General features: G+C 41.6%; 1 protein-coding gene across 3 annotated transcripts in view; it reads right to left on the bottom strand.

Annotated features, from left to right (window-relative positions):
* LOC106577185 (methylcytosine dioxygenase TET2) overlaps positions 1–26,432 on the bottom strand; it is a 213,556-nt gene that overhangs the window by 149,076 nt on the left and 38,048 nt on the right. Inside the window, exons 1-2 of one of the 3 annotated variants that reach the window (XM_014155013.3) lie at positions 9,166–9,585; positions 8,606–8,656 (exon numbers count right to left, since the gene is read on the bottom strand). The exons of 1 other annotated variant lie outside the window; for it this stretch is intronic. In XM_014155013.3, the coding sequence (XP_014010488.2) occupies positions 8,606–8,656; positions 9,166–9,207 (93 nt within the window). In that variant the 5' untranslated portion in view covers positions 9,208–9,585. Of the gene's footprint in view, positions 1–8,605; positions 8,657–9,165; positions 9,586–26,432 lie in introns of those variants that run through there. One more of the 3 variants, XM_014155010.3, reaches the window with a different exon arrangement.

The following is a 26,432-nucleotide window of genomic DNA, read 5'->3' as shown; positions in this document are numbered from 1 at the left end:
GGGAGAGAAGTTGAGGGGGAAGCGAGAAGGTGAGGGAGGAACAGATAGAAGGTGAGGGAGGAACAGAGAGAAGGTGAGGGAGGAACAGATAGAAGGTTGAGAGAAGGGTGAGTGAGGAACATTGAGAGAAGGTGAAGGAGGAACATTGAGAGAAGGTGAGCGAGGAAAAATTGAGAGAAGGTGAGGGAGGAAATTTTGAGAGAAGGTGAGGGAGGAACATTGAGAGAAGGTAAGGAAGGAACATTGAGAGAAAGTGAGAGAGGAAACATTTAGAGAAAGTTGAGGGAGGGACATTGAGAAAAGGTGAGGGAGGTAAAACATTGAGAGAAGGTGAGAGAAGAACAGAGAGAAGGTGAGGGAGGAACATTGAGAGAAGGTGAGGGAGGTAAAACATTGAGAGAAGGTGAGGGAGGAAACATTGAGAGAAGGTGAGGGAGGAAACATTGAGAGAAGGTGAGGGAGGTAAAACATTGAGAGAAGGTGAGGGAGGAAACATTGAGAGAAGGTGAGGGAGGAAACATTGAGAGAAGGTGAGGGAGGTAAAACATTGAGAGAAGGTGAGGGAGGAAACATTGAGAGAAGGTGAGGGAGGAAACATTGAGAGAAGGTGAGGGAGGACCACATTGAGAAAAGGTGAGGGAGGAACAGAGAGAAGGTGAGGGAGGAACATTGAGAGAAGGTGAGGGAGGAACATTGAGAAAAGGTGAGGGAGGAACAAAGAGAAGGTGATGGAGGAACATTGAGAGAAGGTGAGGGAGGAAAACATTTAGAGAAAGTTGAGGGAGGGTAGGAGAAAAGGTGAGGGAGGGACATTGAGAAAAGGTGAGGGAGAAACAGAGAGAAGGTGAGAGAAGAACAGAGAGAAGGTGAGGGAGGAACATTGAGAAAAGGTGAGGGAGGAACAAAGAGAAGGTGATGGAGGAACATTGAGAGAAGGTGAGGGAGGAACAGAGAGAAGGTGAGGGAGGAACATTGAGAAAAGCTGAGGGAGGAACAGAGAGAAGGTGAGGGAGGAACATTGAGAAAAGGTGAGGGAGGAACATTGAGAGAAGGTGAGGGAGGAACAGAGAGAAGGTGAGGGAGGAACATTGAGAAAAGGTGAGGGAGGAACATTGAGAGAAGGTGAGGGAGGTAAAACATTGAGAGAAGGTGAGGGAGGAACATTGAGAGAAGGTGAGGGAGGTAAAACATTGAGAGAAGGTAAAGGAAGAACAGAGAGAAGGTGAGGGAGGAACATTGAGAGAAGGTGAAGGAGGAACATTGAGAGAAGGTGAGGGAGGAAACATTGAGAGAAGGTGAGGGAGGAACATTGAGAGAAGGTGAGGGAGGAAACATTGAGAGAAGGTGAGGGAGGGACATTGAGAGAAAGTGAGTGAGGAACATTGAGAGAAGGTGAGGGAGGAAACATTGAGAAAAGGTGAGGGAGGAACATTGAGTGAAGGTGAGGGAGAACATTTAGAGAAGGTGAGGGAGGAACATTGAGAGAAGATGAAGGAGGAACATTTAGAGATGGTGAGGGAGGAAAAGAGAGAAGGTGAGGGAAGAAACATTGAGAGAAGATGAGGGAGGAACATTGAGAGAACATGAGGGAGGGACATTGAGAGAAGGTGAGGGAGGAAACATTTAGAGAAGGTGAGGGAGGGACATTGAGAGAAGGTAAGGGAGGAACAGAGAGAAGGTGAGGTAGGAACATTGAGAGAAGGTGAGGGAGGAACAGAGAGAAGGTGAGGGAGGAACAGAGAGAAGGTGAGGGAGGAACAGAGAGAAGGTGAGGGAGGAACAGAGAGAAACAGAGAGAAGGTGAGGGAGGAACAGAGAGAAAGTGATGGAGGAACATTGAGAAAAGGTGAGGGAGGAACATTGAGAGAAGTTGAGGGAGGTAAAACATTGAGAGAAGGTAAAGGAGGAACACTGAGAGAGGGTGAGGGAGAAACATTGAGAGAACGTGAGGGAGGAACATTGAGAGAAGGTGAGGGAGGAAACATTGAGAGCAGGTGAGGAAGGAACATTTAGAGAAGGTGAGGGAGGAACATTGAGAGAAGGTGAGGGAGGAACATTGAGAGAAAGTGAGGGAGGAAACATTTAGAGAAAGTTGAGGAAGGGACATTGAAAGAAGGTGAGATAGGAACATTTAGAGAAGGTGAGGGAAGAACAGAGAGAAGGTGAGGGAGGAACATTGAGAGAAGGTGAGGGAGGAACATTGAGAGAAAGTAAGGGAGGAAACATTTAGAGAAAGTTGAGGAAGGGACATTGAAAGAAGGTGAGGGAGGAAACATTGAGAGAAGGTGAGGGAGGAACATTGAGAGAAGGTGAGGGAGGAAACATTGAGAGAAGGTGAGGGAGGAAACATTGAGAGAAGATGAGGGAGGAACATTGAGAGAAGATGAGGGAAGAACAGAGAGAAGATGAGGGAGGAACAAAGAAGGCGAGGGAGGAACATTGAGAGACGGTGAGGGAGGAACGTTGAGAGAAGGTGAGGGAAGAACAGAGAGAAGATGAGGGAGGAACAAAGAAGGTGAGGGAGGAACATTGAGAGTCACATGAAAGAAGAGGTAGGAAGAAGGTGAAAAAAAAGGCTTGGACATGGATCACAGAGTGGGAGTTGAGAGAAAAAAGAGAAAGAGACCGACAGAGAAAACGAGAGAGACAGAGAGAAAGAGACAGAGAGAGAGAAAGAGAAAGCCAGAGAGAGAGACAGAGAGAGGAAAGAGTAAGAGTAGAGAGAGAACAAGTGGCAGTTGGGAGAGCTATGCCTCTGGAGATCTTATAGAAGCTGTGGAAGGTCTTTCATCAGTTGCTAATGTTATTATTCTAATATACTGTATATGCTGTATGATGTGATTACTACTAACTGACTTTTACTGTACCGTACTGCTTTGTGTGTGTGTGTGTGTGTGTGTGTGTGTGTGTGTGTGTGTGTGTGTGTGTGTGTGTGTGTGTGTGTGTGTGTGTGTGTGTGTGTGTGTGTGTGTGTGTGTGTGTGTGTGTGTGGGAGTGCATGGGCATGTGTCACCGATCTGTTTTATGTAAAGCTAATGAAGTGTTCTAACTACAGAGAGCCTGGAGGTGGGTGGATGTATGCTACTTGAATACCTCATCTGAACTGTCATTTAACTCACCGTTTATACACTCTTTATAGACTACACTACCCAGCATGCTCACTCTGTTTGATAGACTCCAGGCCTACAGTGAGAAAGGACAGCTGCCACCAGCCCTCTAGTCTAGGTCACATCCTTGTTCTCACCCACTACTAACATAACTGACTCAACCCTAGTTGAATAAGTTGAATTAGGTGTGTTAGTACAAGGCTGGAACAAAAATGTGAACAGGAGTTGAGAAACAATGCTGTAGAGTCTAGGGGATTGACTGGGCCAATAAGACACACTAGGGTGTGTATTCCTGCTGTTTCTGGCATAGCTCTAGTACACAGCTCACATCATCATCACAACTCTGTTCCTGTGCAAAACCAGACTTGCCTATCTAATGGTAAAAGGATGCCCTTACCTGAAAAGCATATAGTTGATTGTACTCAACAACCTTACAAACCTTACAACAGGGTTTGTGATATATGGTCAATATACCACATCTAAGAGCTGTGTCCAGTCTCTCTGCTTTGCGTCGCGCAAAAGAACATCCCTTAGCCGGGGTATATTGGCCATATATCACACCTCCTCTGGCCTTATTGCTTAATGAACCTCCCAATGCATATAGTAAAACCACTACTCTATTTACAGTCATATAGTATTCAGAACAACAGCCCTCCTCTCCTCCTCCTCCTCCTCATCTCGTGACCCTCCCGTACTACTAAGAACATACTGCTGCTGCTGCTGATGGTGGGAGAGTAGGCTGAGGCAACATCTTGGCTGCTGCTGAAATCATAAGAGAGCGAGCGATAGAGAGCGAGAGATAGAGAGCGAGAGGAGAGAGCAAGAAAGAACCAGAGGAGAGAGCGAAAAAGAACCAGAGGAGAGAGCGAGAAAGAGAGAGAGGGAAAGATAAAGAGAGGGAGGGAGGTAGGGAAGGAAGGAGGGGGAGAGAGAGAGAGAGAGAGAGAGAGAGAGACATCACAGAACATGTGGGAGTGAGCTACTATTGAGAGAGAGAGGGGGGAGAGAGAGATAGAAAGGGAGAGAGAGAGAGATAGAAAGGGAGAGAGAAAGAGAGAAAGAGAGGAGTGTCTTCCTATCTGTCTGTCTGTCTTTCTGCCCGCCCACCCATCTGTCTGTCTGTCTGTCTATATGGGGGTGGACTGTTGCTTTGTTCTGTGCTTGTTGTCTGCCTCACAGACTCTGAAAGGCTCTCTAAACTTTGACACACACAGACACACACACACGTTGTGACTCCTGTCCTTGCAACAGGACTGTGATTGCTCTCTGACTCCTAACGACCCTCTCAGATGACAAGGGTTTCCAAGGAGGTTTCAACCGAGGGACAATGCATCCCTAACACACACACGTACGCACACACACACACACACACACACACACACACACACACACACACACACACACACACACACACACACACACACACACACACACACACACACACACACACACCCACACACATGCACACACACAAATACACAAACACACACAGCTCCACAGAGCGAGAATCCATCCCTAGCATCCCCAAACAGAAGAAAAAGAAGTGTCTGCATCTCACCAAAATGTGCCTCACCACAATGCACCTCTGAAAAGAAGGGACATTAGAATTTACACTATACGTTCTCACATCCTCATTGAATGTCACAGACAGCAAACAGGTGCTTCTACTGTCAATACTTTCAGTACTTTCTCCTGAAATCATGAGTAATTTCTCAACAGAGGGAGAGTATATGACTTATTTGAAAGTATTTTAAAAGTAATTCCTGATAAAGTAGCCCTTAGGCTGCGTTCAGCTCTGATAATCCTCAAAAACATCTTCAAAACCAGACTACAGTCTACCTAAAACTGTTCCACGGTGTGCTGCTTACGATAAGACATAAAAAACAGGCTTCCTTCCTGGGCTGTGTGTGTGTGTGTGTGTGTGTGTGTGTGTGTGTGTGTGTGTGTGTGTGTGTGTGTGTGTGTGTGTGTGTGTGTGTGTGTGTGTGTGTGTGTGTGTGTGTGTGTGTGTGTGTCTGTGTTTCTCTGAAGTTCTGTGCATAGTATTCCTTTCATTCATAGAGCGCAGCCTTCCTCTCGGTCTCCACGCTGAACTCAACTTCAAAGAGTCACCGACACTGACTAAACAGAGCAAAGCACAAATACTATAACTACTACAAACACTGCAGCTACTAATAATACTATAACTACTACAAACACTGCAGCTACTAATAATACTATAACTACTGCAAACACTGCAGCTACTAATAATACTATAACTACTACAAACACTGCAGCTACTAATAATACTATAACTACTGCAAACACTGCAGCTACTAATAATACTATAACTACTACAAACACTGCAGCTACTAATAATACTATAACTACTGCAAACACTGCAGCTACTAATAATACTATAACTACTACAAACACTGCAGCTACTAATAATACTATAACTACTACAAACACTGCAGCTACTAATAATACTATAACTACTACAAACACTGCAGCTACTAATAATACTATAACTACAACAAACACTGCAACTACTAATAATACTATAACTACTACAAACACTGCAGCTACTAATAATACTATAACTACTACAAACACTGCAGCTACTAATAATACTATAACTACTACAAACACTGCAACTACTAATAATACTATAACTACTACAAACACTGCAGCTACTAATAATACTATAACTACTACAAACACTGCAGCTACTAATAATACTATAACTACTACAAACACTGCAGCTACTAATAATACTATAACTACTACAAACACTGCAGCTACTAATAATACTATAACTACAACAAACACTGCAGCTACTAATAATACTATAACTACTACAAACACTGCAGCTACTAATAATACTATAACTACTACAAACACTGCAGCTACTAATAATACTATAACTACAACAAACACTGCAGCTACTAATAATACTATAACTACTACAAACACTGCAGCTACTAATAATACTATAACTACTACAAACACTGCAGCTACTAATAATACTATAACTACTACAAACACTGCAACTACTAATAATACTATAACTACTACAAACACTGCAGCTACTAATAATACTATAACTACTACAAACACTGCAGCTACTAATAATACTATAACTACTACAAACACTGCAGCTACTAATAATACTATAACTACTACAAACACTGCAACTACTAATAATACTATAACTACTACAAACACTGCAGCTACTAATAATACTATAACTACTACAAACACTGCAGCTACTAATAATACTATAACTACTACAAACACTGCAGCTACTAATAATACTATAACTACAACAAACACTGCAGCTACTAATAATACTATAACTACTACAAACACTGCAGCTACTAATAATACTATAACTACTACAAACACTGCAACTACTAATAATACTATAACTACAACAAACACTGCAACTACTAATAATACTATAACTACAACAAACACTGCAACTACTAATAATACTATAACTACTACAAACACTGCAGCTACTAATAATACTATAACTACTACAAACACTGCAACTACTAATAATACTATAACTACTACAAACACTGCAGCTACTAATAATACTATAACTACAACAAACACTGCAACTACTAATAATACTATAACTACTACAAACACTGCAACTACTAATAATACTATAACTACTACAAACACTGCAACTACTAATAATACTATAACTACTACAAACACTGCAACTACTAATAATACTATAACTACTACAAACACTGCAACTACTAATAATACTATAACTACTACAAACACTGCAACTACTAATAATACTATAACTACTACAAACACTGCAACTACTAATAATACTATAACTACTCCAAACACTGCAGCTACTAATAATACTATAACTACTACAAACACTGCAGCTACTAATAATACTATAACTACTACAAACACTGCAGCTACTAATAATAACCCTTCTCCCAGCCAATCAGGCTAAAACAGAATCAAACAGGTTCACGCAAACACTATGACTACTACTACTACTACTACTACTACTACTACTACAACATCAACAACTACTACTACTACTACTACTACATCAACAACTACTACTACTACTACATCAACAACAACTACTACTACTACTACTACTACTACTACTACAACAACAACTACAACAACTACTACTACTACTACTACTACTACTACTACTACTACATCAACAACAACAACAACTACTACTACTACTACTACTACATCAACAACTACTACTACTACTACTACATCAACAACAACTACTACTACTACTACTACTTCTTCTACTACAACAACAACAACTACTACTACTACTACTACATCAACAACTACTACTACTACTACTACATCAACAACAACTACTACTACTACTACTACTTCTTCTACTACAACAACAACAACTACTACTACTACTACTACAACAACAACAACAACTACTACTACTACTACATCAACAACAACAACAACTACTACTACTACTACTACTACATCAACAACTACTACTACTACTACATCAACAACAACTACTACTACTACTACTACTACTACTACTACTACTACTACTACAACAACAACTACAACAACAACTACTACTACTACTACATCAACAACAACAACAACTACTACTACTACTACTACTACATCAACAACTACTACTACTACTACTACTACTACTACTACTACAACAACAACTACAACAACAACTACTACTACTACTACTACTACTACATCAACAACAACAACAACTACTACTACTACTACTACTACATCAACAACTACTACTACTACTACTACATCAACAACAACTACTACTACTACTACTACTTCTTCTACTACAACAACAACAACTACTACTACTACTACTACAACAACAACAACAACTACTACTACTACTACATCAAAAACAACAACTACTACTACTACTACTACATCAACAACAACTACTACTACTACTACTACTACTACTACATCAACAACAACTACTACTACCACATCAACAACAACAACTACTACTACTACTACTACTACTACAACTACTACTACTACTACTACAACAACAACAACAACTACTACTACAACAACTACTACAACAACAACTACTACTACTACAACAACAACAACAACAACTACTACTACAACAACTACCACAACAACAACTACTACAACTACTACTACTACTACTACTACTACTACACACAACAACAACTACTACTACTACTACTACTACTACAACAACAACTACTACTACAGCTGCTGCTACTACCACTACTGCTGCTGCTGCTACTACTACTACAACTACTACTACCTCTACTACTACTACCAGTGAGTCTAGCCTGTTAATGACTACCAACAATCTACTTCTCCCCTCTCTCTGAGGAACAGCAGGTGCAGACACATGACCATAAAAAAAATTTGAGAGAGAGAAAGAAAGAAGGACACAGAAGGACTATTGCACTACCATGACTAAAAAAGAGAAGGGTGTCTGTTACCGTGGAAACTGGTTTCTTTAACGCTGGTTTGGCCACGTCCTTGCACCCCACCTGGAAAACACAACCCCACCCCACACAACACACACACACAGATATACACACAGACACACACACACACACACACACACACACACACACACACACACACACACACACACACACACACACACACACACACACACACACACACACACACACACACACACACCGTCGTTAGTGATTTAGAGGTTGCACAGCCCAAAACAAATAGTAATAATAACAATCAACTCTACTTGTATCAAATCTTTCATACAATGTTGTATTCTAATAGTTGTATCCTGAAACTGTTTCCAAATACAAACACAGTACACAAAACACAGCTAAACAGTAGAGATAGTCAACATAATAATAATACATTCCACTGTAATGCACCCTTCATAGAGTACATTGTTTGTATCCTGGCATCCTGAAACCAGCAGCCCAACAGCCAGGGCTAGTCTCCTGCTAGGCTACTGTACTGTATCACTATCTGTCTGGAGCTAGACAATAGACTCCAGGGCTAACGGCTCAGGCAGCTTTACCTTGTCTGTCCTCAGAGACAGAGCCTCCAGTTTGGGTAGCATTATATTCCTACAAGGTACCGGTGGCCATCTTGATTTGCTTTGCTCCCCTCAGCCTCTAGATAGAAGTATAGCTGACTACTACTACCTCAGTCTCTGAGAGGAGAGCTGAGCTCTCTACTACCATCGCCAGAGCAGAGAGAGGCTGCCTGCCTGCCTGTCTGCCTGCAAGACAGACGCTGTGTAGAGAACAGTTGCTGCTGCCGCAGACACGCACACATACACACACATAAACACACAGACACACACACACAGACACACGCTCACACTGCATGCCTCTCGCAGACGCAGACTGAGCCCCGTCAGCCAATGGGGTGAGGGCGTTAGCGGCTTGTAAATGATCTCCCATGCCTAGTCCCTCCTAAACAAAGAAGCTGCTATGTAGGCTTTTACCCTAGCCCCTACACATGGAGAAACACGCAAACTGTGGACCGGACAATCTACACGCATCGGACTGGAGCTGAGGACAGACAGGTCTGAGCTGGGTCTGGCTGTGTTATTAACCCTTTAAATGCCATTCACACACTGGGTGTGGGAAACAAGTTATTTAAAGAGCTGTTTATAAATGGCTAATACAACATGATGGAATACTTTATTAATGAAATAAGGCCTAATGCATGTATTCTATTCATATGGCGGTGGAAAGGATCAGCGTTAGACAGAAAATCGAATTACCCTGAGATGACATCGCATGAGAGACAAGTACATATCCCTGGATTAATTGTTTTGCATCTTAATGAACCCTGACTGTAATGCAAAGCACACAATCCTGTCTGTCTAGCATCAGTCACAGCTCCAACGATTCCTCCAAGTCACCTGATATCAGTTCAAACTACAAACACTTGTCCTAGCCGCTGTAGTCTCCTTATGTTTGCTTTTTATGAACTCTTTATCATAAAGCTGTGAGAAAGTGTCTTTGTTAAAAAAACACTTTTCAAAGTATTTGTTTTATAACGATACAGAAAGATATTATCTAAACTGTGATTTCTGGCTGTGATTTCTCTAAACTGTTACTTCTCCAACCAATATACACAAAACATGACAGAATCCACCCTAAACAATAACATGACAGAATATAATCCACCCTGAACCATAACATGACAGAATATAATCCACCCTAAACCATAACATGACAGAATATAATCCACCCTAAACAATAACATGACAGAATATAATCCACCCTGAACCATAACATGACAGAATATAATCCACCCTGAACCATAACATGACAGAATATAATCCACCCTAAACCATAACATCACAGAATATAATTCACCCTAAACAATAACATGACAGAATATAATCCACCCTAAACAATAACATGACATAATCCACCCTAAACAATAACATGACAGAATATAATCCACCCTGAACCATAACGTGACAGAATCTAATCCACCCTAAACCATAACATGACAGAATATAATCCACCTTGAACCATAACATGACAGAATATAATCCACCCTAAACCATAACATGACAGAATATAATCCACCCTAAACAATAACATGACAGAATCTAATCCACCCTAAACCATAACATGACATAATTTAATCCACCCTAAACCATAACATGACAGAATCTAATCCACCCTAAACCATAACATGACATAATCCACCCTAAACCATAACATGACAGAATCTAATCCACCCTAAACCATAACATGACAGAATCCACCCTAAACCATAACATGACAGAATCTAATCCACCCTAAACCATAACGTGACAGAATCTAATCCACCCTAAACCATAACATGACAGAATCTAATCCACCCTAAACCATAACATGACATAATCCACCCTAAACCATAACATGACAGAATCTAATCCACCCTAAACCATAACGTGACAGAATCCACCCTAAACCATAACATGACAGAATCTAATCCACCCTAAACCATAACATGACAGAATCTAATCCACCCTAAACCATAACATGACAGAATCTAATCCACCCTAAACCATAACATGACAGAATCTAATCCACCCTAAACCATAACACATTTTTCATGCTTGTTCGTGTTCATTAGGCACCATACGGAAGAAAACGGACTGAAACAAGTAGGGACCAGCTGCACTTGTACAATGAACCCTCATTTTTGTTTTCCATTGCAAAATGTTTTCAGGTGTTTTCTGTTGCGTATCATAATGCGTTGCATAATGAACATGACCCAGCAGTGTGAAACGCCAAAACACAGTCAGGTGGTTGACTTCAATTCTAGAAGTGTAGCAGCAGCACACCGTGGTTCAGCTCCTGCAACTCTCTACTTCCTGGTCTACAGGATTAGTGGCACATTTTACCAGAGGGCCTATAAGAGATCAATATTATGCCACATGTATTCGCAAATGTAAATCACCAATCCACATATATAAATCACTTTACCACAAATGTAAATCACCAATCCACAAATGTAAATCACTTTTCACAAATGTAAATCACCAATCCACAAATGTAAATCACTTTCCACAAATGTAAATCACCAATCCACAAATGTAAATCACCAATCCACAAATATAAATCACTTTCCACAAATGTAAATCCCCAATCCACAAATGTAAATCACCAATCCACAAATGTAAATCACTTTCCACAAATGTAAATCACCAATCCACAAATGTAAATCACTTTCCACAAATGTAAATCACCAATCCACAAATGTAAATCACCAATCCACAAATGTAAATCACCAATCCACAAATGTAAATCACTTTCCACAAATGCAATTCACTATCTACAAACAAAGACTTTTTGATTTGTATTTGTAAATCGAGGGCCTTAAGTAAAATGACTGCCATAAAGATTTGCACATAGGAGAGATATGCGCAAACATGACCTGCAACTCCATATTTGGAAGCGCTTAGGTCACCTCACTTTTGGCAGGGATTTGAAGACAAGAAAAATACAAAAAGTTCTCATGTGTAGAAAGAGATTTTTATTCATAGAAGTTCCAAAAGTTCCAAAAGAATAAAGACACTTCAAATGTCATATTATGTCTATATAAAGTGTTGTAGCGATGTGCAAATAGTTAAAGTACAAAAGGGAAAATAAATTAACATAAATATGGGTTGTATTTACAATGGTGTTTGTTCTTCACTGGTTGCCCTTTTCTTGTGGCAACAGGTCACACATCTTGCTGCTGTGATGGCACACTGTGGTATTTCACCCAGTAGATATGGGAGTTTATCAAAATTGGGCTTGTTTTCTAATTCTTTGTGGATCTGTGTAATTTAATATGGTCATACATTTGGCTGAATGAAGATTAGGAAGTGCAGCTCAGTTTCCACCTCATTTTTGGGCAGTGTGCACATAGCCTGTCTTCTCTTGAGAGCCAGGTCTGCCTACAGCGGCCTTTCTCAATAGCAAGGCTATGCTCACTCTGTACATAGTCAAAGTTTTCCTTAAGTTTGGGTCAGTCACAGTGGTCAGGTATTCTGCCACTGTCTCTCTCTTTCTCTCTCTCTCTCTCTCTCTCTCCCTCTCTCTCTCAATTCAATTCAATTGGCATGGGAAACATATGTTTACATTGCCAAAGCAATCTCTCTCTCTCATTTCTATCCATCTCTCTCTTCTTTTCAAGTTCAATTTCAATTTAAGGGGTTTTATTGGCATGGGAAACATATGTTTCTCTCTCACTCAGATCCTCCCCTTTTCTCTCTTTCATTCTCTCACAGAAACTTCTCTTCCTTTCCCCTCACTTTCTCAGCCCCTTCTATCCTCCCTCTCTCCTCTCTAAAGACGACCATATGGTGTCGGCCTCTCTCCTCTCTAAAGACGACCATGTGGTGTCGGCATGGCGGAGGCCATACCAGGACAGGGGAACAAACTCAGGCAGCCTCCCTCTACCACTCTGACACCTCAGCCAGCCAACCCGTGTGTGTTGTGTGTGTGTGTGTTTGTGTGTGTGTGTTTGTATGAGTGTGTGTGTGGCATAGCTCAGGTACTAAGACAACAGCTGATCAGTGTATTCATAACAGCCGCTAGCAACAGGCAGCATGCCAACCACAAACAAACACACACGGATACTTCCCGTGATGGATAAACCAATGAATTAAAAGGACAACATCGCAAGTACAATTACGATATGTCAGTGTTTAACAGACTATTGTTCTCCTTTTCATAAGAATCATAATTCTACTTTAACAGTTCATAAAAGAACATTAAAATATGCTTTATTGTCAGAGTGTGTGTGTGTGTGTGTGTGTGTGTGTGTGGTGACTAATCAGAGCAGTCTGAGGTAGTTGGACAGGTTTGTCTATTTAAGTCTAGTGCCCGACTGTGTGTGTTCAAAACAGGTCATGTTGTTTTCTAGTCACGTTTACTATGCATCACACACACCTATCAACTGCCATCTGGTTACACTAACTGTCTTTTTCCCCATGGATCTTACTAGTTATACATTGCAAAACCTTCTGACAACACCAGCCTGCACAAGCCCAAGTCAGATAATCTGCAACAGGTTGGACTGGTTACCACTACAACATATAGCCTAATGCTTTCTCAGATGTTCACCAATACTCAGACCTTTACAGTCACAATGACATGTAGCCTAAAGCTGAAGATCGATTTCATAAAGTCTGAAGCCTTTGAGGGTATGGACGACTTTAACTACTACTACTACTACACACACACACACACACACACACACACACACACACACACACACACACACACACACACACACACACACACACACACACACACACACACACACATCCTAAAACTGCAAATTAACCCTGAGACACCAGGCGTGAGGAAAAGTGAAGGCCTTAATTCTGCACAAAACGCAGTGAGGCAGAAAAGCCATGTAGAGGATGAACACAAGACATTGGCTCATACAGAACGTCCATGGGACAGATCATACTACATAGTAACTACAGAACGTCCATGGGACAGATCCTACTACATAGTAACTACAGAACGTCCATGGGACAGATCCTACTACATAGTAACTACAGAACGTCCATGGGACAGATCATACTACATAGTAACTACAGAACGTCCATGGGACAGATCCTACTACATAGTAACTACAGAACGTCCATGGGACAGATCCTACTACATAGTAACTACAGAACGTCCATGGGACAGATCCTACTACATAGTAACTACAGAACGTCCATGGGACAGATCCTACTACATAGTAACTACAGAACGTCCATGGGACAGATCATACTACATAGTAACTACAGAACGTCCATGGGACAGATCATACTACATAGTAACTACAGAACGTCCATGGGACAGATCCTACTACATAGTAACTACAGAACGTCCATGGGACAGATCCTACTACATAGTAACTACAGAACGTCCATGGGACAGATCCTACTACATAGTAACTACAGAACGTCCATGGGACAGATCATACTACATAGTAACTACAGAACGTCCATGGGACAGATCATACTACATAGTAACTACAGAACGTCCATGGGACAGATCATACTACATAGTAACTACAGAACGTCCATGGGACAGATCCTACTACATAGTAACTACAGAACGTCCATGGGACAGATCATACTACATAGTAACTACAGAACGTCCATGGGACAGATCCTACTACATAGTAACTACAGAACGTCCATGGGACAGATCATACTACATAGTAACTACAGAACGTCCATGGGACAGATCCTACTACATAGTAACTACAGAACGTCCATGGGACAGATCATACTACATAGTAACTACAGAACGTCCATGGGACAGATCATACTACATAGTAACTACAGAACGTCCATGGGACAGATCCTACTACATAGTAACTACAGAACGTCCATGGGACAGATCCTACTACATAGTAACTACAGAACGTCCATGGGACAGATCCTACTACATAGTAACTACAGAACGTCCATGGGACAGATCATACTACATAGTAACTACAGAACGTCCATGGGACAGATCCTACTACATAGTAACTACAGAACGTCCATGGGACAGATCCTACTACATAGTAACTACAGAACGTCCATGGGACAGATCATACTACATAGTAACTACAGAACGTCCATGGGACAGATCCTACTACATAGTAACTACAGAACGTCCATGGGACAGATCATACTACATAGTAACTACAGAACGTCCATGGGACAGATCATACTACATAGTAACTACAGAACGTCCATGGGACAGATCATACTACATAGTAACTACAGAACGTCCATGGGACAGATCCTACTACATAGTAACTACAGAACGTCCATGGGACAGATCCTACTACATAGTAACTACAGAACGTCCATGGGACAGATCCTACTACATAGTAACTACAGAACGTCCATGGGACAGATCCTACTACATAGTAACTACAGAACGTCCATGGGACAGATCATACTACATAGTAACTACAGAACGTCCATGGGACAGATCCTACTACATAGTAACTACAGAACGTCCATGGGACAGATCCTACTACATAGTAACTACAGAACGTCCATGGGACAGATCCTACTACATAGTAACTACAGAACGTCCATGGGACAGATCCTACTACATAGTAACTACAGAACGTCCATGGGACAGATCATACTACATAGTAACTACAGAACGTCCATGGGACAGATCCTACTACATAGTAACTACAGAACGTCCATGGGACAGATCCTACTACATAGTAACTACAGAACGTCCATGGGACAGATCCTACTACATAGTAACTACAGAACGTCCATGGGACAGATCCTACTACATAGTAACTACAGAACGTCCATGGGACAGATCCTACTACATAGTAACTACAGAACGTCCATGGGACAGATCATACTACATAGTAACTACAGAACGTCCATGGGACAGATCCTACTACATAGTAACTACAGAACGTCCATGGGACAGATCCTACTACATAGTAACTACAGAACGTCCATGGGACAGATCATACTACATAGTAACTACAGAACGTCCATGGGACAGATCATACTACATAGTAACTACAGAACGTCCATGGGACAGATCCTACTACATAGTAACTACAGAACGTCCATGGGACAGATCATACTACATAGTAACTACAGAACGTCCATGGGACAGATCCTACTACATAGTAACTACAGAACGTCCATGGGACAGATCCTACTACATAGTAACTACAGAACGTCCATGGGACAGATCCTACTACATAGTAACTACAGAACGTCCATGGGACAGATCATACTACATAGTAACTACAGAACGTCCATGGGACAGATCCTACTACATAGTAACTACAGAACGTCCATGGGACAGATCCTACTACATAGTAACTACAGAACGTCCATGGGACAGATCCTACTACATAGTAACTACAGAACGTCCATGGGACAGATCCTACTACATAGTAACTACAGAACGTCCATGGGACAGATCCTACTACATAGTAACTACAGAACGTCCATGGGACAGATCATACTACATAGTAACTACAGAACGTCCATGGGACAGATCCTACTACATAGTAACTACAGAACGTCCATGGGACAGATCCTACTACATAGTAACTACAGAACGTCCATGGGACAGATCATACTACATAGTAACTACAGAACGTCCATGGGACAGATCCTACTACATAGTAACTACAGAACGTCCATGGGACAGATCCTACTACATAGTAACTACAGAACGTCCATGGGACAGATCCTACTACATAGTAACTACAGAACGTCCATGGGACAGATCCTACTACATAGTAACTACAGAACGTCCATGGGACAGATCCTACTACATAGTAACTACAGAACGTCCATGGGACAGATCCTACTACATAGTAACTACAGAACGTCCGTGGGACAGATCCTACTACATAGTAACTACAGAACGTCCGTGGGACAGATCATACTACATAGTAACTACAGAACGTCCATGGGACAGATCCTACTACATAGTAACTACAGAACGTCCATGGGACAGATCCTACTACATAGTAACTACAGAACGTCCATGGGACAGATCCTACTACATAGTAACTACAGAACGTCCATGGGACAGATCATACTACATAGTAACTACAGAACGTCCATGGGACAGATCCTACTACATAGTAACTACAGAACGTCCGTGGGACAGATCCTACTACATAGTAACTACAGAACGTCCGTGGGACAGATCATACTACATAGTAACTACAGAACGTCCATGGGACAGATCCTACTACATAGTAACTACAGAACGTCCATGGGACAGATCCTACTACATAGTAACTACAGAACGTCCATGGGACAGATCCTACTACATAGTAACTACAGAACGTCCATGGGACAGATCATACTACATAGTAACTACAGAACGTCCATGGGACAGATCATACTACATAGTAACTACAGAACGTCCATGGGACAGATCCTACTACATAGTAACTACAGAACGTCCATGGGACAGATCCTACTACATAGTAACTACAGAACGTCCATGGGACAGATCCTACTACATAGTAACTACAGAACGTCCATGGGACAGATCATACTACATAGTAACTACAGAACGTCCATGGGACAGATCATACTACATAGTAACTACAGAACGTCCATGGGACAGATCCTACTACATAGTAACTACAGAACGTCCATGGGACAGATCATACTACATAGTAACTACAGAACGTCCATGGGACAGATCATACTACATAGTAACTACAGAACGTCCATGGGACAGATCCTACTACATAGTAACTACAGAACGTCCATGGGACAGATCATACTACATAGTAACTACAGAACGTCCATGGGACAGATCATACTACATAGTAACTACAGAACGTCCATGGGACAGATCCTACTACATAGTAACTACAGAACGTCCATGGGACAGATCCTACTACATAGTAACTACAGAACGTCCATGGGACAGATCCTACTACATAGTAACTACAGAACGTCCATGGGACAGATCATACTACATAGTAACTACAGAACGTCCATGGGACAGATCATACTACATAGTAACTACAGAACGTCCATGGGACAGATCCTACTACATAGTAACTACAGAACGTCCATGGGACAGATCCTACTACATAGTAACTACAGAACGTCCATGGGACAGATCATACTACATAGTAACTACAGAACGTCCATGGGACAGATCCTACTACATAGTAACTACAGAACGTCCATGGGACAGATCCTACTACATAGTAACTACAGAACGTCCATGGGACAGATCATACTACATAGTAACTACAGAACGTCCATGGGACAGATCATACTACATAGTAACTACAGAACGTCCATGGGACAGATCCTACTACATAGTAACTACAGAACGTCCATGGGACAGATCCTACTACATAGTAACTACAGAACGTCCATGGGACAGATCCTACTACATAGTAACTACAGAACGTCCATGGGACAGATCCTACTACATAGTAACTACAGAACGTCCATGGGACAGATCCTACTACATAGTAACTACAGAACGTCCATGGGACAGATCATACTACATAGTAACTACAGAACGTCCATGGGACAGATCATACTACATAGTAACTACAGAACGTCCATGGGACAGATCATACTACATAGTAACTACAGAACGTCCATGGGACAGATCCTACTACATAGTAACTACAGAACGTCCATGGGACAGATCATACTACATAGTAACTACAGAACGTCCATGGGACAGATCATACTACATAGTAACTACAGAACGTCCATGGGACAGATCATACTACATAGTAACTACAGAACGTCCATGGGACAGATCATACTACATAGTAACTACAGAACGTCCATGGGACAGATCATACTACATAGTAACTACAGAACGTCCATGGGACAGATCCTACTACATAGTAACTACAGAACGTCCATGGGACAGATCATACTACATAGTAACTACAGAACGTCCATGGGACAGATCCTACTACATAGTAACTACAGAACGTCCATGGGACAGATCCTACTACATAGTAACTACAGAACGTCCATGGGACAGATCATACTACATAGTAACTACAGAACGTCCATGGGACAGATCATACTACATAGTAACTACAGAACGTCCATGGGACAGATCATACTACATAGTAACTACAGAACGTCCATGGGACAGATCCTACTACATAGTAACTACAGAACGTCCATGGGACAGATCATACTACATAGTAACTACAGAACGTCCATGGGACAGATCATACTACATAGTAACTACAGAACGTCCATGGGACAGATCATACTACATAGTAACTACAGAACGTCCATGGGACAGATCCTACTACATAGTAACTACAGAACGTCCATGGGACAGATCCTACTACATAGTAACTACAGAACGTCCATGGGACAGATCCTACTACATAGTAACTACAGAACGTCCATGGGACAGATCCTACTACATAGTAACTACAGAACGTCCATGGGACAGATCCTACTACATAGTAACTACAGAACGTCCATGGGACAGATCATACTACATAGTAACTACAGAACGTCCATGGGACAGATCCTACTACATAGTAACTACAGAACGTCCATGGGACAGATCATACTACATAGTAACTACAGAACGTCCATGGGACAGATCATACTACATAGTAACTACAGAACGTCCATGGGACAGATCCTACTACATAGTAACTACAGAACGTCCATGGGACAGATCCTACTACATAGTAACTACAGAACGTCCATGGGACAGATCATACTACATAGTAACTACAGAACGTCCATGGGACAGATCCTACTACATAGTAACTACAGAACGTCCATGGGACAGATCCTACTACATAGTAACTACAGAACGTCCATGGGACAGATCATACTACATAGTAACTACAGAACGTCCATGGGACAGATCCTACTACATAGTAACTACAGAACGTCCATGGGACAGATCATACTACATAGTAACTACAGAACGTCCATGGGACAGATCATACTACATAGTAACTACAGAACGTCCATGGGACAGATCCTACTACATAGTAACTACAGAACGTCCATGGGACAGATCATACTACATAGTCACTACAGAACGTCCATGGGACAGATCATACTACATAGTAACTACAGAACGTCCATGGGACAGATCCTACTACATAGTAACTACAGAACGTCCATGGGACAGATCCTACTACATAGTAACTACAGAACGTCCATGGGACAGATCCTACTACATAGTAACTACAGAACGTCCATGGGACAGATCCTACTACATAGTAACTACAGAACGTCCATGGGACAGATCCTACTACATAGTAACTACAGAACGTCCATGGGACAGATCCTACTACATAGTAACTACAGAACGTCCATGGGACAGATCATACTACATAGTAACTACAGAACGTCCATGGGACAGATCATACTACATAGTAACTACAGAACGTCCATGGGACAGATCATACTACATAGTAACTACAGAACGTCCATGGGACAGATCCTACTACATAGTAACTACAGAACGTCCATGGGACAGATCCTACTACATAGTAACTACAGAACGTCCATGGGACAGATCCTACTACATAGTAACTACAGAACGTCCATGGGACAGATCATACTACATAGTAACTACAGAACGTCCATGGGACAGATCATACTACATAGTAACTACAGAACGTCCATGGGACAGATCATACTACATAGTAACTACAGAACGTCCATGGGACAGATCATACTACATAGTAACTACAGAACGTCCATGGGACAGATCCTACTACATAGTAACTACAGAACGTCCATGGGACAGATCCTACTACATAGTAACTACAGAACGTCCATGGGACAGATCCTACTACATAGTAACTACAGAACGTCCATGGGACAGATCCTACTACATAGTAACTACAGAACGTCCATGGGACAGATCATACTACATAGTAACTACAGAACGTCCATGGGACAGATCATACTACATAGTAACTACAGAACGTCCATGGGACAGATCATACTACATAGTAACTACAGAACGTCCGTGGGACAGATCCTACTACATAGTAACTACAGAACGTCCATGGGACAGATCCTACTACATAGTAACTACAGAACGTCCATGGGACAGATCCTACTACATAGTAACTACAGAACGTCCATGGGACAGATCCTACTACATAGTAACTACAGAACGTCCATGGGACAGATCCTACTACATAGTAACTACAGAACGTCCATGGGACAGATCCTACTACATAGTAACTACAGAACGTCCATGGGACAGATCATACTACATAGTAACTACAGAACGTCCATGGGACAGATCATACTACATAGTAACTACAGAACGTCCATGGGACAGATCATACTACATAGTAACTACAGAACGTCCATGGGACAGATCCTACTACATAGTAACTACAGAACGTCCATGGGACAGATCCTACTACATAGTAACTACAGAACGTCCATGGGACAGATCCTACTACATAGTAACTACAGAACGTCCATGGGACAGATCCTACTACATAGTAACTACAGAACGTCCATGGGACAGATCATACTACATAGTAACTACAGAACGTCCATGGGACAGATCATACTACATAGTAACTACAGAACGTCCATGGGACAGATCATACTACATAGTAACTACAGAACGTCCATGGGACAGATCATACTACATAGTAACTACAGAACGTCCATGGGACAGATCCTACTACATAGTAACTACAGAACGTCCATGGGACAGATCATACTACATAGTAACTACAGAACGTCCATGGGACAGATCCTACTACATAGTAACTACAGAACGTCCGTGGGACAGATCATACTACATAGTAACTACAGAACGTCCATGGGACAGATCATACTACATAGTAACTACAGAACGTCCATGGGACAGATCATACTACATAGTAACTACAGAACGTCCATGGGACAGATCATACTACATAGTAACTACAGAACGTCCATGGGACAGATCCTACTACATAGTAACTACAGAACGTCCATGGGACAGATCATACTACATAGTAACTACAGAACGTCCATGGGACAGATCCTACTACATAGTAACTACAGAATCCAACTGAAATGCTAGTGGGAAAAAGAGCTAATCACAGCCAAACCCTCTCTCTGGGTTTCTGTCTGTCTAATAAACTTGGCACTCTGTTTCTCTTTCTCTCTCTCTCAGATGTGTTGGCTGAGTAGGTTAGTTGTTACTCATGTCATCCTTCCCGGTCGAAACAGTTTGGAAAAGTGCATATATTATGACGACATTTTGTGACGTTTTTGTTCATTTTGGACTTCAAAGAGTTTTTTCAGCTGTTAGGTCACAAGGCACATTTTCTGGAGGCAAGCTAAAGCCGGTTGCCAAAGTCTACGCCCATTCATCGGTGATTAGTCAACAGTAGGGATTCTCTAAAAAAAGTATTTGTTGCAATTAAATGAGAGACGACACATTTTCGCAAGTTGCACCAAACATCTTAGTTAGATGTAAAATTGAGCGACTAAGATCTCATCGTTAAAAATGTCAAAATGCATTACAGATTTCTTGAGTTATCTTAGATGAATTCTGACTATTTTGAGGAACTTTATACTGGCTACGGCATCTCAAAACGTACAAACAGTACTATTGATGCCTCTTTCTCGTTTTTCAAGCGAAGGTCTTTTACTCACCTAGTTGAGTTCAGCTAGCCACCAGCTGAACTGAAGCATGCTGACGCCTTAACAACCTACACACCCTCTACGGACAGATTACATCATAAATACACAGTTGCAGACACATTCTGAGTCATTTGTGAAAAGTGCCATTAATTGGTGGATTGCTTAATTGACCGCCTAATTGATTGTTTAATTGATCCATTCATTATTGCAAAGCTGGACATGTCTCATGCTCTCCTCCCCTATTCTCATTGATGAAAGTTGAAGGAGAGGCAGCGCGACAACATTTCAATTGACATAATACAATGCATTTGGAAAGTATTCAGACCCCAAGACTTTTCCCACATTTTGTTACATTACAGCCTTATTCTAAAATAGATTCAATCCTTTTTTTCTCTCAACAATCTACACATAATAACCCATAATGGCTAAGCGAAAACAGGTTTTTAGAAATGTTTGTACATTTATTAAAAATAAAAAACAGAAATACATTATTTATATAGGTATTCAGACCCTTTGCTATGAGACTCGAAATTGAGCTCAGGTGCATCCTGTTTCCATTGATCATCTTTGAGATGTTTCTAGAACTTGATTGGAGTTCACCTGTGGTAAATTCAATTTATTGGACATGATTTGGAAAGGCACACACCTGTCTATATAAGGTCCCACAGTTGACAGTACATGTCAGAGTAAAAACCAAGCCATGAGGTCAAAAGAATTGTCCGTAGAGCTCAGAGACATGATTGTGTCGATGCACAGATCTGGGGAAGTGTACCAAAACATTTCTTCAGCATTAAAGATCCCCAAGAACACAGTGGCCTCCATCATTTTTAAATGGAAGAAGTTTGGAAACACCAAGACTCTTACTGGAGCTGGCCGCCCGGCCAAACTGAGCAATCAGGCAATCGGGAGAGAAGAGCCTTGGTCAGGGAGGAGAACAAGAACCCGATGGTCACTCTGACAGAGCTCAAGAGTTCCTCTGTGGAGATGGGAGAACCTTCCAGAAGGACAACCATCTCTGCAGCAGTCCACCAATCAGGCCTTTATGGTAGAGTGGCCAAACGTAAGCCACTCCTCTGTAAAAGGCACATGACAGCCCACTTGGAGTTTGCCAACAGGCACCTAAAGAACTCAAAATTCTTTGGCCTGAATGCCAAGCATCACGTCTGGAGGAAACCTGGCACCATCCCTACGGGGAAGCACGGTGGTGGCAGAATCATGCTGTGGGGATGTTTTTCAGCGGCAGGGACTGGGAGACTAGTCAAGATCAGGGAAAGATGAACAGAGCAAAGAGATCGTTGATGAAAACCTGCTCCAGAGCGCTCAGGACCTCAGACTGGGGCGAAGGTTCACCTTCCAACAGGACAACGACTCTAAGCACACAGGCAAGACAACGCAGGAGTGGCTTCGGGACAAGTCTCTGAATGTCCTTGAGTAGCCCAACCAGAGCCCGGACTTGAACCCGATTGAACATCTCTGAAGAGACCTGAAAATAGCTGTGCAGCGATGCTCCCCATCCAACCTGACAGAGCTTGAGAGGATCTGCAGAGAAGAATGGGAGAAACTCCCCAAATACATGTACGCCAAGCTTGTAGCGTCATACCCAAAAGCTCGAGGCTGTAATCCCTGCCAAAGGTGCTTCAACACAGTACTGAGTAAAGGGTCTGAATACTTATGTAAATGTGATATTAAAATGTTTGTAAATGTATACATTTGCAAAAAAATTGAAAAACCTGTTTTTGCTTTGTCATTACGGGGTATTGTGTGTAGATTGATGAGGCTGTAATGTAACAAAATGTGGAAAAAGTCAAGGGGTCTGCAAATGCACTGTATGTACATTCACTTTTCAAATCACATTAGCAACAGAGCGTCATGTGCCGCGAGAGGGTTCGGTACTTGGCAACGGACATTTACTGTAAATATCCCTATGAAATACTGTATCACAGTATAGCCACTAGCCAGCATGCTTCAACTACGCAAGAGACTTTCATCTTAAACATATACACGTTTGAATAACAGAACCAAACCACATTACAGTCTTGAATCATGCAACAGTTCACAAGCATGTGTAGAGATTAAAGGTGTTATTGTCTCATCTGTAGGCTACACTCTATACATTTCAGCTTAAAGACAAAAACACAGAGTTGCTAACAACATGTCTTCATCAAGTAATGTTAGGCTATCAAAAATGAACGAGGCCTACTACCCCTCTCATACAAATATAAAGGTACAGTAGACCTACCTTACAACATTGCAACAAGTCGGGCTTCATTTTTATCAATATCATACAAATCATTTGGCCTACATGTGGTAAAAGCAAATTGTAACTGAAAACCTGGGTATAATATACACTGAGTGGACAAAACATTAAGAACCTTCCTAATTAAGAACCTTCCTCCTTCCTAATATTGAGTTGAAACCCCTATTGTTCTCAGAACTGCCTCAATTCGTCGGGCCATGGACAAGGGGTCGAAAGCATTCTACAGGGATGCTGGCCCAGGTTGACTCCAATATTTCCCACAGTTGTGTCAAGTTGGCTGGATGTCCTTTGAGTGGTGGACCATTCCTGATACACAGAGGAAACTGCTGAGCGTAGAAAAACCCAGCAGCGTTGCGGTTCTTGACATAAACCGGTGCGCCTGGCACCTACTACCATACCCCGTTCAAAGGCACTTCAATCTTTTGTCTTGCCCATTCACCCTCTGAATGGCACCCACACAATCCATGTCTCAATTGTCTCAAGGCTTGAAAATACTTCTTAAACCTGTCTCCTCCCCTTCATCTCCACTGATTGAAGTGGATTTAACAAGTGACATCAATAAGGGATCATAGCTTTTACCTGGGCAATCTGTGTTATGGAAAGAGAAGGTGTCATAATGTTTTGAACACTCAGAGTATGAGTGAATTCACTGGCGAGCTGCGACAAGCAACGAGCTGTTTTATATGGAAGCTCATACCCGCCACCCCAAAAAATAAATACATTGAAATGCCTCATGATTTGTCAACTTATGCACATGAATCTGTCTGATCAACTGCAGCACATAACAAGCTGCAGGTAGCCTAGATCTCTTCTGATCCCATCTGGGCCTGGTCAAAGGAAACCAAGCAGTAAAGTCATGTATTCATAGCCTAATATAGGCCCATTTATTCGTGTTCTGAGAAAATGTGAATGTGATCAAATTTGGTTTATATTCAAACTTCAGGTGGCATCCTAAGCCTTTTTTAATAAATCATTATTGACGGGAATTAATCAATCAACACAATAATGATGACGTACTGTATGAATAACCTTTTAATTACCGGTGCAAAGGCCTACAGGATGCAACTCCACATAAAGCAAGCTCTGCCCTGTTATAAGTTCTATTGTCCAATGGCAGTTGTTGTCTCTTTCTCTGAGTAAAGGACCACCCCGTAATTGTTTTTATTTATAATTCATATGAACAAGTACAAGATTGCTGCAGTTTCATCCTCCCTAGGGCCAGGAGTTTTTCTAGGAGTAAAAAACAAAAAACATCTGATTAGAAAAAAATACTGGTCCCACAATAGCCCATATAAAACCCTTTTTTTACAGCATACCCTACAACAAGCGTCTTCAGTTGGTTAGGTTAGCCTACCAGATCAGGAAAAAGATCAGGAAAAATATATCCTTTTTGTATGATCTACTATCGACCTTGTACATTTCTTCAGGTGCTGGG

Source organism: Salmo salar, chromosome 18, assembly GCF_965601325.2.
Source record: "Salmo salar chromosome 18, fSalSal1, whole genome shotgun sequence".
Lineage (NCBI taxonomy): Eukaryota > Metazoa > Chordata > Actinopteri > Salmoniformes > Salmonidae > Salmo > Salmo salar.
The sequence above is the reverse complement of the archived record's forward strand: the minus strand, read 5'-3'. Positions and strand labels throughout refer to the sequence as shown.